The sequence below is a fragment of the Prionailurus bengalensis genome, chromosome C1, assembly GCF_016509475.1.
Source record: "Prionailurus bengalensis isolate Pbe53 chromosome C1, Fcat_Pben_1.1_paternal_pri, whole genome shotgun sequence".
In the NCBI taxonomy this organism is placed as follows: domain Eukaryota; kingdom Metazoa; phylum Chordata; class Mammalia; order Carnivora; family Felidae; genus Prionailurus; species Prionailurus bengalensis.
Window position 1 is genome coordinate 55,406,089 of NC_057345.1, and position 19,061 is coordinate 55,425,149.

General features: G+C 34.2%; 1 protein-coding gene across 1 annotated transcript in view; it reads right to left on the minus strand.

Annotated features, from left to right (window-relative positions):
* Nucleotides 1–19,061, minus strand: part of DNAI4 (dynein axonemal intermediate chain 4) — a 93,851-nt gene that overhangs the window by 7,681 nt on the left and 67,109 nt on the right. Inside the window, 7 exon segments of the mRNA XM_043575204.1 lie at nucleotides 2,928–3,084; nucleotides 5,779–6,005; nucleotides 6,641–6,739; nucleotides 12,126–12,247; nucleotides 12,539–12,696; nucleotides 14,808–14,959; nucleotides 16,214–16,300. Of these exon segments, the coding sequence (XP_043431139.1) occupies nucleotides 2,928–3,084; nucleotides 5,779–6,005; nucleotides 6,641–6,739; nucleotides 12,126–12,247; nucleotides 12,539–12,696; nucleotides 14,808–14,959; nucleotides 16,214–16,300 (1,002 nt within the window).

Consider the following 19,061-nt stretch of genomic DNA (forward strand, 5'->3'; position numbering starts at 1 on the left):
TGGGAGACAGGCAATTAACAAAATAAATCAATAAAGAATATGGTATATTCAAAGATAAATATTACGAAAAATAAGTCATGGAAAAGTACGAGATAAGAAGTGTAGGTGAGAGTAGAGATTCAATTTTAAATAAGGTATCCAGGAAGATTTCACGCAGATAGTGACTGATATTTGAGCAAAAACTTGAAGTACCGAGAAGATCAAACTCTGGATGTTAGATAGGAGAAATGACAAGTACAAAGTCCTAAGCAAGCATCTATCTGTCTGTCTGTCTAATCTATGTATCTATCTAACATTTACAGTCTATATAGTTGGGATAAAACTCCACTTGCTACAGTATGTGACCCAAATATAATCAACACTGCTGACCTTCCTGGCCACATTTCCATCTGGTTGCATATTTAGATTATTTTCTTTTTCTTTCTTTTTCTTTTCTTATCCCATTACAAATTATGTTATAATTAATTTATTTGATTGCCTTTATGATATTTCTATAGAATAGAATTCCAGAAGCATGACAGTCTTGGTTCAGATTGCCAAATTGCTTCCAAAGAAGTTATACCAAATTCTATTCCAACATTTTTCTGTATAAGAGAAAAACTGTCTCATCAAATGTTTGCTAGTACTGAGTACACCTATTAAATATAAAAAAAAAAACTGTTAATTTCGTATATGAGAATGTGATCACATTTTAATTTAAGTAATACATTTTTATTTCTTCATTTATCAATGAGGTTTAATTTTAAAATATATTTACTAGTCGTTTTTTTTTTGTGAATGCACTGTTCCTGACCATTGCCCAGTCTTCTATTGTAGTCTTAGTGTTTTTGCCTTATTTTTTTTATTTTTGTTTATTTTTTTAATGTTTATTTATTTTTGAGAGACAGAAACAGAGAAGGCATGAGCGGGGAAGGGGCAGAGAGAGGGAGGGGGAGACACAGAATCTGAAGCAGGCTCCAGGCTCTGAGCTGTCAGCGCAGAGCCTGATGCAGGGCTTGAACCCACGAATTGTGAGATCATGACCTGAGCTGAAGTTGGATGCTCAACCAATTGAGCCACGCAGGTGCCCCTTTATTTTTATTTTTTTAACATTTATTTACTTTTGAGAGACAGAGACACAGAGGCATGAGCAAGGGAGGGGCAGAGAGAGGGAGACAAAGAATCCCAAGCAGGCTCCAGGTTTGGAGCTGTCAGCACAGAGCCTGACGCAGGGCTTGAACTCAGAGTCTGCAAGTCATGACCTGAGCTGTTTTTTCCTTATTGATTCATGCATGTTTTAATATTTTAACTTGTTTATCATATTCATGGTAATATATACCAGATTACTCCATAAAATAATATTTAAACATTAAAAATAAAAAATTGAAAAGCTACCTTAAAAATAATAGGTAGTGATAATAATAATCTAGTGATACTGATTGCTTGTCAAAGTTTTACAACAAAGTTTTCATATTTTTTTCTTTTTTCTTTATTTTTTTCCCTTTTTTAATAATTTAAATCCAAGCTAGTTAACATATAGTGTAATAATGATTTCAGGAGTAGAATTTAGTGATTCATCACTTACATATAACACCTAGTGCTCATCCCAACAAGTTCCCTCCTTAATGCCCATAACCCATTTAGCCCACCCCCATCTAGCAACCCTCAGTTTGTTCTCTGTATTTAGAAGTCTCTTATTGTTTGCTTCCCTCTCTTTTATTTTTCCTTCCTTTTCCCTATGTTTATCTGTTTTGTTTCTTAAATTCTACATATGAGTGAAATCATATATTTGTCTTTCTCTGACTGACTTCTTTTACTTAGCATAATACACTCTAATTCTATCCACATTGTTGCAAATGGCAAGATTTCGTTCTTTTTCATCTCTAATATTCCAGTGTGTGTGTGTGTGTGTGTGTGTGTGTGTGTGTGCATACCACATCTTTTTTATTCATTCATCAGTCGATGCACTGTTGGATTCTTTCCATAATTTGGTTATTATTGATAGTGCTGCTATAAACATTGGGATGCATGTGTCCCTTCAAATCAATATTTTGGTATCCTTTGGATAAATACCTAGTAGTTCAATTGCTGGGTCGTAGGGTAGTTTTACTTTTAATTTTTTGAGGAACCAACATACTGTTTTCCAGAGTGCACAGTTTGCATTCCCACCAGCAGTGCAAATGTTTTCCCTTTTCTCCACATCCTCATCAACATCTGTTTTTTCCTGAGTTGTTAATTTTAGCCATTCTGACAGGTGTGAGGTGGTATCTCATTGTGGTTTTGATTTATATTTCCCTGATGATGAGTGATGTTGAGGATCTTTTCATGTGTCTGTTAGCCATCTGGATGTCTTCTTTGGAGAAATGTCTGTTCATGTCTTCTGCCCATTTCTTCACTGGATTATTTGTTTTGTGGGTGTTGAGTTTGATAAGTTCTATATGGATTTTGGATACTAACCCTTTAACCAATATGTCATATGCAAATATCTTCTCCCTTTCCATCAGTTGCCTTTTAGTTTTGAATATCAGAGTAAGGGAATAGGATAACACTACAGAAACAAAAACAAATGCCTATTTTGGGAACATTGGATAATATCTAAAATATTATAATTTCTTGTAAAAGTCTTTGAATATTTGCAGTAAACTTCTTCAGCTATATTCAACAATTATTAAATCCCAACAGTATATTAAGCACAATTTTAAGTTATTCCATATAGCATTTACAATTATTATGCTACAACATTATTGTGTTCATATTACAGAGAAAAAACATGAGGCTCAAAGAAAATAAGCCTAGTAGATACCATGCTAGTAGGTAGCAACTCCTGGGATTTATGTTCTTTCCATTGCACCACACTTAAGATATCTAAGAAACGTAAATTCCTTGTATGACACAAAATTATAACTAAAATTATTAAATGACATATAATTTTGATTTTTGAGTCTTACCCGGCCAGAATCCAAAGCAGCAGGCATATTTCTCAGTTCATACACACCAACCTGTCCATCACTGTCACCCACCAGAAGGCAATCTGTTTGTTTGGCAAAGAGGACAGTTGTGAACTTGATTCCGGGGTTAGCAACATGCACAATCAGAGGATCCAAACTGTAATAAAATATTTTATTTGTAAATGTATTTGTTGTTAACATATTCTTATATACAGATTAAGAAAAGTCTGAGATTTTTTTTTGTGATTTCATGTGACAAAAATAAAACAAAAATAAACTTTTTAAGTAAACTTCCAAAGTCAAAATAACTGTTTCTCTACTCCTTATTCAGTCAAAACTTTCACTTCTTTAGTGAACAAATTTCGACTAAATAAATTCAAGCAAGTCACAATTAAGATGTGAACTCATGGGGCGCCTGAATGGCTCAGTCAGTTGAGCATCCGACTCTTGCTTTTGGCTCAGGTCATGGTCTCATGGTTGTGGGATTAAGCCCTGTGTCAGGCTGCATGCTGAGCGTGGAGCCTGCTTAAGATTGTCTCTCTCTCCTCTCTCCATCTCTCCCCTGTTCATGCTCTCTCTCTCTCCAAAATAAATAAATAAGCTTAAAAAAAAAAAGATGCAAACTCATAAATTTAAACTCCTGTGCTGGTTAACTTTATGTACTTACTTGGCTAGGCTATGGTACTCAGTTGTTTACAAGGTCAAACACCAGTCTACATTTTGCTGTGAAGGTATTTTGTTTAGTTGTGATAAACATTCAGGTGAGTAGAATCTGAATAAAGCACATTATGCTCCATAATGTAGGCAGACCTTATCCAATGTGTTGAAGACCTTAAGAGAAAAGACTGAGTTCCCCAAAGTAGAATAATATTCTGCTTCCAGACTGCCTTCAGACTCAAGATTGCAAGATGGACTGACGGAATTGCAAGATGGAATTTCCTGATGGAAATTCTAGCCCGCCAGCCTATAGTTCAGACTTGGCACTTGCCAGGCCCCACAATCATGTGAGCCAATTGCTTAAAGTAAATCTCTTTCTCTCTTTTTATTGCTACTGTTTCTCTGGAGAACCCTGAGTAATACAACTTCTTAAGTAATAAATGTCTTTTAATAGAAGGATATTTTGACCCAAATGAACCTCTGGAATATAAAAGAATATTTTGAACAAGAACTTTTTAAATTCCCTGTCATCCAAAGCAATCCACTGATACCCTTAAAAAACAACAGAACCAGGGGCACCTGGGTGGCTCAGTGGGTTAAGTGTCCAACTTTGGCTCAGGTCATGGTTTTGCTGTTCGTGGGTTTGAGACCTGCGCTGACAACTCAGAGCCTGCTTCAGATTCTGTCTCTCTCTCTCTCTGTCCTTTCCCCACTTGTGCTCTGTCTCTCTCTCTCAAAAATAAATAAATAAACTAAAACAAAAAACAAAAAACCCAAAGGCAGCAACTTGCATACTTCTTAAGAAATGTCCTTGGGGTGCCTGGGTAGCTCAGTCGGTTGAGTGTCCAACTTCAGCTCAGGTTATGATCTCACCGTCTGTGAGTTCAAGCTCCGCATCAGGTTCTGTGCTGACAGCTCAGAACCTGGAGCCTGCTTCTGATTCTGTGTCTCCCTCTCTCTCTCTCTGCCCCTCCCCCAATTGTGTGTGTGTGCGCGCGCACGCTCTCTCTCTCTCAAAAACTAGATAAACACACACACAAAAAAGAAATGTCCTGAGATCTACAGTATTACCAAAAAAAAATAATAATAATTAAAATCAGAGGTGGGATGAGTGATCGTTCTACCAAAAAAATAAAATCAGGGGTGGGATGAGTTAAGTAGTCATTTTATACATTAGTCATCTCATACTCAAAAATAAGTTGCTTTGTGATATAATCCTTGGTTTCGGATTCAAACTATTTTATAGTATAAGCCATGACAAAATTTTAGAGTTACTATATGATTAAGTTCTAGGATAAAAAAATTGTCATTAAGAATAAACCCGTTGAGGGGAACCTGGGTGGCTCAGTTGGTTAAGTATCTGACAGGTCATGATTGCAAGGTTTGTGAGGTCAAGCCCCACATCAGGCTCTGTGCTGATGGCGTGGAGCATGCTTGGATTCTCGTTCTCCCTTTCTCCACTCCTCCTCTGCTTACACACACTCCCTCTCTCAAAATAAATAAGCTTTTTTTTTTTTAAAAAGAATAAACCCATTGAATTTTATATCACTTATTTTAAGCAAAAATATATTGCCCTGATGCTTCTGCTAATAACTAACATAAAAATCTACAATATTTTCCAACTGAGGAAATAGAATCATTAAACACTTTATTCCTGCATTGTATGAATTTCCATTTTAAAAAGAAAACATGGGTCTAGATGACCCTCTAATAACTTTGGTGTCACACCTTAAATTAAAATTTTTAATTAAATGAATGGCCATTTGAATATATTTTAAAACAAGGTAAGAGAATAAGTATTATAAAAAATAATTATTTTGTTCCCTTTCTTTGTCTTATTGCAAACAATCTTTAGTTAAACACAGTTACTTGCCTCTCTGCATTCTTCTAAAACAAGGCAATGAAAAAGAATTCAAGGCAGCTATGATATCGTATATCTTCCTGTAAAAGTTTGATATGAGTAAGGTAACCTATTTTCATTTAAATATTTTTAAAACTACATACTGCATAAGTAATTAAAATGAATATAGCATCCTAGCCTATATCTTTTATTCATAAAGGACTCTCACAGTGTAAATTATTACTTGTTTTAAAGTAACCACAATTCTCTCTAACCAATACCAAAACTATTAGGTATCATTTTGTTTGAACTGCTTCTATGAGAAATATCACCAGGAAAAACATTAACACTTACGTGCTGATGTGAAGGTGCCAAATCTCTACTCTGCTCTCGTTCGCGGCTGCAAATATATAGGCTGATTTTGGAGACCAGGCAACATCATAAACAACATAAGTAGTTGGATAAAAACTCAAAAATGGCTTGGGATTCTCCTGTTGCCATATAATAACACCCCAATCTGCAGAACAGCTTAAGAACACATCATGACAAAATGGATTCCATGCTATTTTATACACTGGACCCTAGAATTAGAAAAACAAATTAAAATACATAGGTAAGTAATAGTTAACATCTCATACTTTAAACTTGACCAACAAATTAAAAATGCTAAGATTTCTAGAAGATTTAGGTACCATGCATTGTTGTGTATTATTTTAGCTCAGAGTAAGGTCATAAATTGAATCTTCCCTAAATAATGCCATACAGAAACATAAAAATATAGTTGTTACAATACTAACTAAATATTAATACATATTATACTTATTTACTTTAAAAAGTATAAGGATTACTTTAAAAAACAGAAATAAGGGAGAAAATGAAGAAAACATAAATGGAACAAAAGATACAGAAAATAAGTATATGCCAGAGACAATTTTACTTTGGAATCAGCATGCTATCATAAGAAAAGTCTTTCAGAAACAAATAAAAATTGTGACTTCCATAACTTGCAAGAAAAAAATCAAGAACACCTGGAAGCCAAACAAAATGTCCCACACGTTATTGATGATTTCCATACAAGACAGTACTTAATTCAATTCGTACTATTAACTCTGAAGTTGTAAATTTAGGGCATGTGAAAAGTAGTGTGTATAAAAATACTATTTTTTTCAGAAATATTAAAAGATAAATTTTCCATACCTACTATAATTAAACTAACCTTATGTCCTCTGTAGGTTTCTAGGTATTGTTCATTATACGAACAAGAACATTTGTGAATATGACCCTCTTCGGTGCCAGCCAAATAGATATTTGTATCCTACAACACAAAAAATTAAAATGTATTGGCTTGTGATATATTAGTAAAGGTGCTAAATAGAAAATCAGATCCCTCGGGGCACCTGGGTGGCTCAGTTGGTTAAGGGTGCAACTTTGGTTCGGGTCATGATCTGACAGTTCATAAGTTCGAGCCTCGCATTGGGCTTTCTGCTGTCAGTGCAGAGCCCGCTTCAGATCCTCTGTCTCCCTCTCTTTCTGTCCCTCTCCTACTCAATCTCTCTCTCTCAAAAATAAATTAACTTCAAAAAATAAAGAAAATCATATCTCTCAAGATCTATTAAAACGAATTCAAGAACCAAAATTAGAAAAACTATCTTGATAATAGTTGTCTGTTGTCTTTTACTTTCTATCATCGTTTTATAATATTTAGGTATATAATGCTGAAGAAATGATTTTTTGCTGGATATGAAAGATTGAACTAAATGGAGTCTTAAGCATTTGTAACTCCATATGTAGGTACTAAATAGAGATTTTAAGTGTATTTCCTACTGTGAAGTCATAGTCTAAAGGTCTGAAAGTCAGGCTCTATGTCCTGGGTATGTGGAGTCAGTATCATCTTGGGGCATTTTAGAGATGTCAACTCTCAGATCCCACCCCAGACCTACTGAATCAGAATCTGCACTTTAACAAGATCCCTAAATAATGTGTATGTACATTAAAATTTGAGACACACTGTTCTAGCATGTACCACTACTTAAGAATGCAACTACAGGGGCGCCTGGGTGGCGCAGTCGGTTAAGCGTCCGGCTTCAGCCAGGTCACGATCTCGGGGTCCGGGAGTTCGAGCCCCGCGTCGGGCTCTGGGCTGATGATGGCTCAGAGCCTGGAGCCTGTTTCTGATTCTGTGTCTCCCTCTCTCTCTGCCCCTCCCCTGTTCATGCTCTGTCTCTGTCCCAAAAATAAATAAACATTGAAAAAAAAATTAAAAAAAAAAAAAAAAAAGAATGCAACTACAAAATCATGGAACATAAGCAGTTTAAACAACACAATAAAGTATAATTTTTCCCCAAACTAGCATAACCAATTTACATTCAGCAGTATATAGAAGTTCCCTTTGATCCATATTCTCTTCAATGGTTGGTTACATTAGAAATCTTAAGTTTTGCCATTGTATTAGGTATAAAATTATACCTAATGGTATATGAATTTATATGAATATGAATTCATTTATATGAATATTAACAAGGTTGAGCACATTTTGTGTTTACTGGCCATTTGTATTTCCTCTTCTGTTCATGTCTCTTAACTATTTTACTCATAATATTTTCATATTGATTTATATAAAAGTTCTTTATATATCCTATCATATATGCTTTGTCTATTACATATGTTGCAAATATCTTCTCCAAGTGTATGGCTTACCTTTTACTTTTTTAGTGTCTTTTGATAAACAGAAGTTCTCATTTTGATGTAGTTAGTATTATAACTTTTTTATATACTTAGCATTTTTTTGTGCTTTAAGAAATTTTTCCTATTTTGAGGTAATAGCAAAGTTTTCCTATATTTTCTTCTAAAAGTTCCTTGTTTATGAAGGGGTAGGTATCTAATTCCATTTTTATATGAACAATGATTATCCCAACACCATTTATAAGTTGTTTATCTTTCTGTAGAGATCTTCAAGGTCACTGTCTAGAGTTATTCTTGTCACTATATAAACTCTGAGATTTCCATGCAACAGACTTATTGGGAAGTTCTCTCAGGAATAATTTCTTTGAAAGAAACAATAATGGGCAGAGATTTAAGTTGACTATGATGCAGTTGCAACAGAAGGCTCAGCCCAACCTCCAAGAAGCTCTGGAGTTGAGATAGCCCTTTAGAGTCCGGCCTCCAGGCAAGGAGACCAGACATGTTATACCACCACCCCACCATCACCAATAAACTAGTGAAGCAAAATGACAGACTCAAACCAAACCATATCAAAATAAAACTAAATGTAAATGGTCTAAATATCACAATTAAAAGGCAGAAATTATAAGATGGATAAAAAAGCAAGACCCAACTATATGCTACCAACAAGAAATGTACTTTAAATACAGAGATACAAGTAGGTTAAATGTAAAAGGATGGAAAATGATTTAATAAACACAACAAACAAACATGGCTGGGGAAGAGAGAGAAAAACCAAGAAACAGACTCGTAACTATAGAGAACAAACTGATGGTTTCCAGAGAAGAGATGGGTAGGGGGATGGGTTAAATAGGTGATGGCTATTAAGGAGGGCACTTGTAATTAGCACCAGGTGTTGTATGTAAGTGTTGAATCACTAAATTCTATACCTGAAACTATGTTGACTAACTGGAATTTAAATAAAAACTTAATAAAAAGAAAAAATAAACCATGTTAACACTGGTTAAAAGAATGCTGAGGTGGTTACATTAATATCAGGCTAAGATTATTTCAGTGTTAATAATATTACCAGTTATGAACCACTTTAAAATGATAAGAGAGTTGAATAATCAAGAGAACATAACAATCCTAAACATTTGTATCCTTGAGACAAAGCTTCAAGCTACATAAAGCAAAACCTGATAGAATTACAGTTAAAAAAAAAAAAAAGACAAATCCATAATTATGCCCAGACACTTCAATGCCTCTCTGTTAATAATTGATGGAAGAGGTAGGCAGAAAATCAGCAAGGATATAGTCAACTTGTAGAACACCTTCAACCAACCTAACCTGATTGTCATTCATAGAACACTCCACCCAACAAGAGCAGAATACACATTTTTCTCAAGTGCACAGGGAACATTTATATGTAAATGTCACATTCTGGGCTTCAATAAATTTAAAAGGGTTCAGTTTATTAATTTTTATTAAAAGTTTGTTCTCTGATCGTGATGGAATTAAATTAGAAATCAATAAACAGAAAGATCCTTGAAAAACCCCAAATATTTAAAAACTAAATAACATGCTACTAAGTAGTCCATCAGTCAAAAAAGAAGTCAGAGAAATTAGAAAGTATTCTGAATGGAATGAAAATGAAAATACAACATATTAGAATTTGTGGGATGCTGCCAAAGCAGTACTTAGAGAAAAAGTTATAGCAAAAATGCCTCCATCAAAAGAAGAAAAGTCATAAATAAATGATCCCAGATTCCACCTTAAGAAGCCAGTAAAGGAGGAGCAAATAAAACTGAAGCAGAAGAAAGAAAATAAAGATCAAAGTGGAAATCAGTTTTATAGAAAACAGAAAAACAATCGTGAAATTCAGAGAAATCAAAAGCTGGTTCTTTGAGATCATAGCATTGATAAACTTCTAGCCAGACTAAAGAAAAAAAGAAACACAAATTACCAACAGTAGCAATTAAAGAGGTGACATCACTACATATTTTAATATCTATTAAAGAATACTAAGGAATTATTATGATGCCACTAAGTTTAATAACTTAGATGAAATAAATTCCTTAAAAGACACAAATTATCAAAATGCACTCAAGAAGAAATAGATGATAATAATAATAATAATCATAATCCTATATCTAGTAAAAATTTGCATTTCTAGTTACAAGTTAAACACCTTCCTAAAAGAAATTCCAGGCCCAGATAGCTTATTAATCCCATCAAACACATAATGAAGAAATAATACTAATTGTATACATATTCTTTCAAAAAAGTAAAGAGGGAAAACTTTTCAACTAATTCTACAGGATTACCCTAATATCAAAACCAGACAAAGACATTACAAGAAAAGAAAACTGTAGATAGATATCCCTTATAAGCAAAGATGAAAACTGCTAAACAAAATTTAAGCCTATCAAATCCAACAGTAGATTAAAAGTATAAATTACAATCAGGTGGAATTTATTTTAGAAATAAACATTTAAAAACCAATGTTATTCACCATATTAACAAACTTAAAAAGAAAAACTATATATCATCTCAATAGATGTAGAAAAAGCATTTGACAAAAACCTAGCATCTATTCCTGATAAAACTCTCAACAAACAGTAAAGTAATGGGATCTCCTCAATGTGATTAATTGTATCTACAAAAAAATCTCAGCTTACATCATACTTAATAGTAAAAGGACTGAACACTTTCTCCCTAAGATCAGAAACAAGAGAGGGATGTTTGTTTTCACCACCTCCATTCATCATTGTGCTGGAAGTTCAAGCCAGTACAAACAGGAAAGAAAAGGTAACCAGATTAGAAAAGAAGTAAACTCTTTATTTACACACTATATGATCATCTCAAATTCCTCACACCAAGGACATTTCTAGGATAACAAACTAGGATTTCTCAACCCAGCACCATTGATATTTTGGGCCAGCCCCTTCCCCTCCCCTTCCCCTTCTCCTTCTTTTCTTTCCCCTTCTTCTTCCCTTTCTCCTGCCCCTTCCCCCTCTCCTTTTTTCCCCCCAGTACCCCTTTTCTTCCTCTTCCCCTTCTCCCCCTTCTTCTGTGCAGAGGAGGGCAAAAGTTGCCTTGTGCACTATAGGATGTTTAGCAGTATCCCTGGCCTCTGCCTACTAGATGCCAATAGCATTCCTTCCCACGTCCCACCTCCTATAGCTGCAACAACCAAAAATATCTCAAGACATTGTGAAATATACCCTGGTGATAAAATATTCCCCTCCCTGCCCACATTGAGAAGCACTGTTCTAGAATCAAGGTGAAATATGGATTACAAGAATTTGAGAGTGAAGGCAGTTGGAATACAACAGCTGTGGAAAACATGAAATGCAATAAAGGCCTGAACTACATTAGCAGTAGTAGGCTTGGACTAAAAGGACAATAATACTTAAATAGCATTTGGTTGATAGGGTAGAACAAAGTAGGAGCTCAAATTTTGGTTTGCATAATTAGGTAGATGATGGTGTCACAAAAAAGATGGTCATGTTACATATAAGGAAAAATATATAGGATATGCTTCCTTGTTTGTCATAGTTGCTGAGTTTTCTGATTCCAAAGTACTTCCAGATAAAAATAATTAGAAAAAGTAGAATTTCATTAACTGTGCTTTGATTTGATTCTCTTCCTGATAACCATGAACTTAACTATTCTTCCTAATCCTCATCATCATGAGAGTCACCACTCACATTGAAATAGTGGACTGTATGGTAGATTCGGTTTCTATCAAAATGATAAAGCACTCAAGTTAAACTTGAAGTTGTAAAGAGAATCTTTCCACAGTTTCTCAGAAATACAGACCTTTCCTCTAGAAAGCAGATAAAGACACAGTACAGACAACTGGAATGTGCCTCTCCACCTTAGTTTGGCAGCTATGTCTATGTTTGTTTTATTTTTACCTACAAGGCACTGTATTGATTAACATGCTAAACCTTTGCCTTGCTTTATGTCTTACTACATTTCAATTATTGGAAGTTGTCATTTGCAATAGTGAATAATGGATTGGAATAATTTACCTTAGGATGAAAAGCAAAACACATTCCAGGGGCCTGTCGAGATATCAGAGCTTCACCTTTCTTTTCTTTTTCCCCTCCTTTTTTGCTGCTGCTAGAAGTAGTTCGCTTCAAACGCATCAAATCTTTATTTAAAGAAGAAAACATATATCTTATTTAATACACGAAAAAGTATTGTATAATAATGTATGTCCCTCCTACAAATAATAGTATGAGTTCTGCCATCTTTTGCATGTGATTAACTTAAAACTAGCAAATACCAATGAGAAAAACAATGAGCAAGTACAATATTTTTTCTTATGTAGCCAAACTAAAATTTGTCACCTCTTACTCATGGCTCACTAGGATTTTAAGTCAGCACATAATAAGAAAAAGGTAATTGGATATGTATGTGTATTTGTATACATTCTTTTTACCATGACAGTCCAGTCCTTTCCGTATAACCCATTTGGAGATTCTTCCATCTGCTGATATAGAAACTAGTATTTCTCTTTTGTCATCCCCTGTTGTCCCTCGATCTTGTTCTATCCACTGTAGTTGCCATACAGGTCCCAAATGTTTTTGAGGTGATTCACTAAAACAGGGAAAAGCACTAAATATAGAATCATTGTCATAAATTTTAAAAGCACAGGAGTATAAGTCATAAGGACAGCTCCCTGGAGCACTGTGACCTACTTATGGAATGATGCCCCTATTGTTCACTTTCACTTTAGTAAAAGTATTTTGAAAAACAGGGAAAACAATCATTTTGTTACCTAATATTTTTGTTTTTTTTTCATTTCTTATAAAAGGAAACTTTTACTACTTTTAATTATATTAATGCCATAAAAGAAATACAAAAGCAAATATTTTCTTTCTTTTCAAAATATACTTTCTCTTACTCTATTCATTTACTTTTTCCTAGATAAGTTGTGTTAATTTATTTTGGACACTTTGAAAATAAGTATCTTCATCTTTATAAGGATTTTTTTCATAGCTTAAGTAGATAAATTATTTAAGTCTTATTTAAGTAAACAATTACCTTACCTTTCTATATTTCAGGCTTGCCCATTGGCTTGATTCTCTCTATGGCTGATTTAACATTTCTCTGAAGAATTAAAATCACTTCTCAGATTAGTGATTGTTTTCCTGTCAGGATAATAGGTTCCTCTGTTCCTAGTCCTTGATTTTTTTATGCAAACCTCCCAAAGCAATGGTTGTGAATCTTTTTAAAATCATAGATAACTTCGATTATTTGGTAAAACAAGCACAAAGGCCCATGCTTATAAAACTATGCAGATAATTTCAAATTTAAGCTTACAGACCCTGTTTTGATGCCTATTTTCAGCTCTAAGTTTATTCAAACACTAATATAAATATACTACTTCATTTTTGCCCCATTGGTATCTGTTCTACTATAAAAACCTAACAATACTCAATATCTTTCACTTTTAACTTTTTTTATTTTCTCAGTATGACTCATTCACTGATTGATTTATTTATTCTTATTCACTTACTCTAATCCTGTTACATTCTCAATATTATGTGACATGCTGAGGATAAACAGGCAAGACTTAATCCTTGACTTCGAGTTGCTTACAGCATCTTCAGAAAGATATATATATATATATATATATATATATATATATATATATAAATAATACATATACAGCATGATGAGTGCTATGATAACTAGACAAACGCACAAAAGAAAGGAATGGGAAGGCTTCTTGGAGGAGGTGGTGCCAAAGCAATAAAGGGTACAAACTTATAGTTAGAAGATGAACAAGTTCTAAAGATCTAATATATAGCATGATGTTCATAGTTAACAATACTGTACTATATACTCAAAATTTGCTAAGAGAATAGATCCAAAATGTTCTCACCACATATTGATCAATTTTATTGTGGTAATCATTTCACAGTGTATACATATTAAACAATTACATTGTACCCCTTTTAAAAATCACATCGTAGTGGGGCACCTGGGTGGCGCAGTCGGTTAAGCGTCCGACTTCAGCCAGGTCACGATCTCACGGTCCGTGAGTTCGAGCCCCGCGTCAGGCTCTGGGCTGATGGCTCAGAGTCTGGAGCCTGTTTCCGATTCTGTGTCTCCCTCTCTCTCTGCCCCTCCCCCATTCATGCTCTGTCTCTCTCTGTCCCAAAAATAAATAAACGTTGAAAAAAAAATTAAAAAAAAAATCACATTGTAGAACCTAAATATATACAATTTTTATTTGTCAATTGTACCTCAATGAAGCTGGGGAAATTTTTGACTTTCTTTTAAAAGAATAAACAAACTGTAGGGGCACCTGAGTGGCTCAGTCGGTTAAGCGTCATGAGTACAAGCCCCGCGTGAGGCTCTGGGCTGACAGCTCGGAGACTGGAACTCACTTCAGATTCTGTGTCTCCCTCTGTCTGCCCCTCCGCTGCTTGCACTCTGTCTCTCGCATTGTCTCAAAAATAAATAAACATTAAAAAAAATTTTTTTAAGAATAAACAAACTGTCAAGGAAGGTTGGTGAGGTGGGCAGAGAACATACAGATTTTAGGACAGAGCATTTCAGCTAGAGAGGAATTATTAAGTGAAAAATAATGGTATCACTCTCAAAACATAAACATCCACTCAAAATTAGATAACATTAAATTTTTACTTCTCCCTAAAAAAAGCACATATTATATGTTTATCTGATTCTTGGATTCTCACCTACTATCCAGAACAGGAACATTACTGTTGCTCTGTACATTATAAATTGCAATGGTACCATTGTGATAGCCAACTGCTAAAAGATTAGGTGCTCCAATGGAGAAATCCACAGCAGTAACTCCATATTGACTCTGATAAATACGTTCTGGCCACTGAATAAAAAAATAATTGTATTACATTTTAAACTGGGTTTTGCAGGCCACAGTAAGATAGGGTATAATGGTGACTTAAGACAAGTCTGGGGGCAGTGGAAATGTAAGAAGGGCTAGTCTACATTAAGTTACTCTTCTCTTCCTAACTTCCAGTATAGATGAAAACAAAATGTCAATTAGTCATTCCCTTTCCTTTGATGAATCCTCAGAACTCAATAATTTTAAGAAATACAGCATGGCCTTCTCCAATAATTATCATATTTTGGTAATCTTTCAGTAGGATTTGCATGATCATCATAGATTTACTTTCTTTAAGAAACAAATAATGGGCTCCAATCAAATTATCTAGCAATGTTCCTATCTTCCAGTATCTGTTTCATAGGCTTGCATTATCTAGACATTTCTGAACGGTGGAAAGAAGAAGCCACAAAAAACTCTGTACGGTAGTCTTTTTGACAACTCTGTGAAGAGTTTTATTGTTTTGCTTTGCTTAAAGTCTAATCTAAATCCCTTCTTGCTTCCAACAGTCTGTATGGAAAAGAAGACAACTTACCAATGATGGATCCTATATCAATACTTCCACATGTTTAAAATTGCTTCTTCCTTTCTTTTTTTTTAATTCTACATAAACCCAGCTTCCTAATAGACTGGGATTATTTATAAAAACTCCAATCATTTTTTATTTTGCTTTCCTGATCCTTTTCTAAGTTTTCCACTTCACAATTCAGTTATGAATTAAAACTAAACGTAAAGCTGCAAAATAACAGATTGACTAAAACTGTTTAACAAAAAAACACCATGACTGATTCTTATTATTCTCCTTGAAAAATTCTTGCTAATAACATGGTCATTCATATTCATCCATTTTGTATGTATTCAAGCCAGCAGAAATCTATCTTACGAGGTGATGAGATATTTATACATTAAGAAACAATTCAGTATTAGCTGAAACATATAATTTTCAAAGGATTTTCACTCACAAATTTGCTCTTCTTTCTGATAAAACATAATGGTTCAACTCTGGATCATAAGATCTAGTAGCACATAGTAAATGCTCAATAAATATCTATTAAATGAATTTACTTTACCTAATATCAACAAGAATAAATTTTAATACTTATAGATTTAAACCAAAGAAAATAAAGTCTTCCTCGATAATTTTTTTACTTTAATTATCACACACAACTATCTACTTTATGAGAATTATGTCAATATTTAATTAACTAAAAATGTCTTTATTCCTACTGGGGTTACCATAGGATTCTTTATTGACCAGCAGCAAGCCAATCCTCTTTTTTGCTCTCTAAATCCAAAGTGCCCATAGCCAACAGCCAAAAGGTCCTGAAAATCAGAAAAATATGTTTAAAATAAGAGAGGGTAGCATAAAAACATTGGAAAATATATAAAGATACATTTTAATGAACTGTGTTAAAAATAGAAAGACACTTCTATTGAGAAAAAATACCAGTATACTATTTATTTTTACTTTACACCTCCATCTTCCTAAGCAAAATAATAATCATATTTTCAGACTGATGAATAACTAAAAAGAACCAATTGCTGAAAAGTTCTTTTATATATTGAGTTAATCTTCCAAGATTATATTACTACATTATGGGTTTCTGAGAATGACCTAATTATTTCAAATATAAAGACAAAGTACCCTGAACTGAATTGTGTCTCCTCCCCTAAAATTCATGTGTTGAAGTCCTAATCCCCAATGTGATTATATTTGAAGAAAGGGCTTTTAGGAGGTAATGAAGATTAAATGAGATCATGAGGGTCATAATGTTAATCCAATAGGATTGGTGGCCTCATAAAAAGAGGAAGAGACACCAGAGCTCTCTCTCTCCACCATGTGAGAATGCAGCAAGAAGGTGGCCATCTGCAAGATAGGAAGAGAGCCTTCACCAGTAATGAAATCAGCCAGCACAATGATCCTAAACTTCCTGGCCTCCAGCAAATAAATTTCTGATTTCTAATCCAGCCAGTCGATGGTATCTTGTCATGGCACCCCAAACTGTTTAATAAAGCATTTCAAGATATGCTTATACAAGTGCATAAAGACAAAAGTTTAATGATTGACCAAACCCAACCTCTTCTTTGTAATCAGAATACCTTTATCAAAAATATATTATATATTTTTGCCATAACCCTACTTTCAAGCCAACATCACCTCTTTATAATTTCCTCTGCCTTAAACCACTCTTCACCACTATTCCTTTTACACTGACATGAACAAACTTCTATTCATTGCTTCAAGACTCAGCATAGGCACCACTTCCACTAAAAAGCATTCATGAGCCTCTCTTATGTATTCCCACAATACTATTTATTTTCCTTATTAAAACACAGAGAGAACTATTATATAGGCAGGGTCTATGTGTGACTAAATTACTACTGTTTCTCTAGTGCCTTATTAGAGTTCCTGGCATAGTCAATGTTCAATAAGTATTTGTAGAATGAATCAATAAATATAATAGATGCCATTTGTCATATTTTTTTAGCTTTGTTAACAATTATTTAAGTTTAATCTCAATAACAATATATTAACTTTTAAAATGCTGGTATATTCAGTTTCTAAAAATGATTCACCTGTCTTTATTACACATTTATTATTGATTTATTGAGTATCACTTACCTTACATGGGGTTTCCAAATATAGTTTATAAAAACCAATCCGTACTAAAAGTATTTTATTTTATTAAAGATAACATACATAATTTAAATAACACATTACTTAGGTTTCTATAAGAATGATGATAGACTTTGTTTTTTTAAAAACTGTAACCACTAGCATATTTGCACATAGCACCTTATAAGGTGTGGCAGTAAAATAAAAAGGCTAATTCTTAAACTTACATTATACAATACAATCTTAATATACAAATTCGTTTTGACCACTTTAAAAATACACTAAATATTTATTCCAAAGGTATTGTTATTACACAAAAGGTTTTTAGAATCCCTAATTGAGAATCATGTCTTCAGAAGCAGTTTATAAACTCAAGGAGAAAATAAGTTTCGTTACTCTATAATCATCTCTCTTTTAAAGCAAACATACCATTCTCCAACTTGATGATTCATATAATTTGGCTCAAGATGATTTTTGGCAGTGCAGTAATTAAGAGCAAGAACTCTGGATTCAGATGTTAGAGTTTGAATTCTAGCTGTTTCACTTACTAGAGTTGTGTTACTCTGGGAATTTAAGAGATGTGTAACTTTGGGCAAGTTATTTATCCTTTTTGTACTTCAGTTTTCTTATCAACATAATGGGGAAGATAGTACCTAACTCAGAGTTACCGTGTTAATACAAGTAAAATGCTTACAGTATCGCCTGGTACATAGTAAGTACTATTTAAGTATTTGCTGTTAAGCACTCTCAACAATAGCCAAATTATGGAAAGAGCCTAAATGTCCATCCACTGATGAATGGATAAAAAAATTGTGGTTTATATACACAATGGAGTACTACGTGGCAATGAGAAAGAATGAAATATGGCCCTTTGTAGCAACATGGATGGAACTGGAGAGTGTTATGCTAAGTGAAATAAGCCATACAGAGAAAGACAGATACCATATGGTTTCACTCTTATGTGGATCCTGAGAAACTTAACAGAAACCCATGGGGGAGGGGAAGGAAAAAAAAAAAAAAAGAGGTTTGAGTGGAAGAGAGCCAAAGCATAAGAGACTGTTAAAAACTGAGAACAGGGGCGCCTGGGTGGCGCAGTCGGTTGGGCGTCCGACTTCAGCCAGGTCACGATCTCGCGGTCCATGAGTTCGAGCCCCGCGTCAGGCTCTGGGCTGATGGCTCGGAGCCTGGAGCCTGTTTCCGATTCTGTGTCTCCCTCTCTCTCTGCCCCTCCCCCGTTCATGCTCTGTCTCTCTCTGTCCCAAAAATAAATAAAAAACGCTGAAAAAAAAATTAAAAAAAAAAAACTGAGAACAAACTGAGGGTTGATGGGGGGTGGGAGGGAGGGGAGGGTGGGTGATGGGTATTGAGGAGGGCACCTTTTGGGATGAGCACTGGGTGTTGTATGGAAACCAACTGGACAATAAACTTCATAAAAAAAATAATAATAAAAAATAAAAAAATAATTAA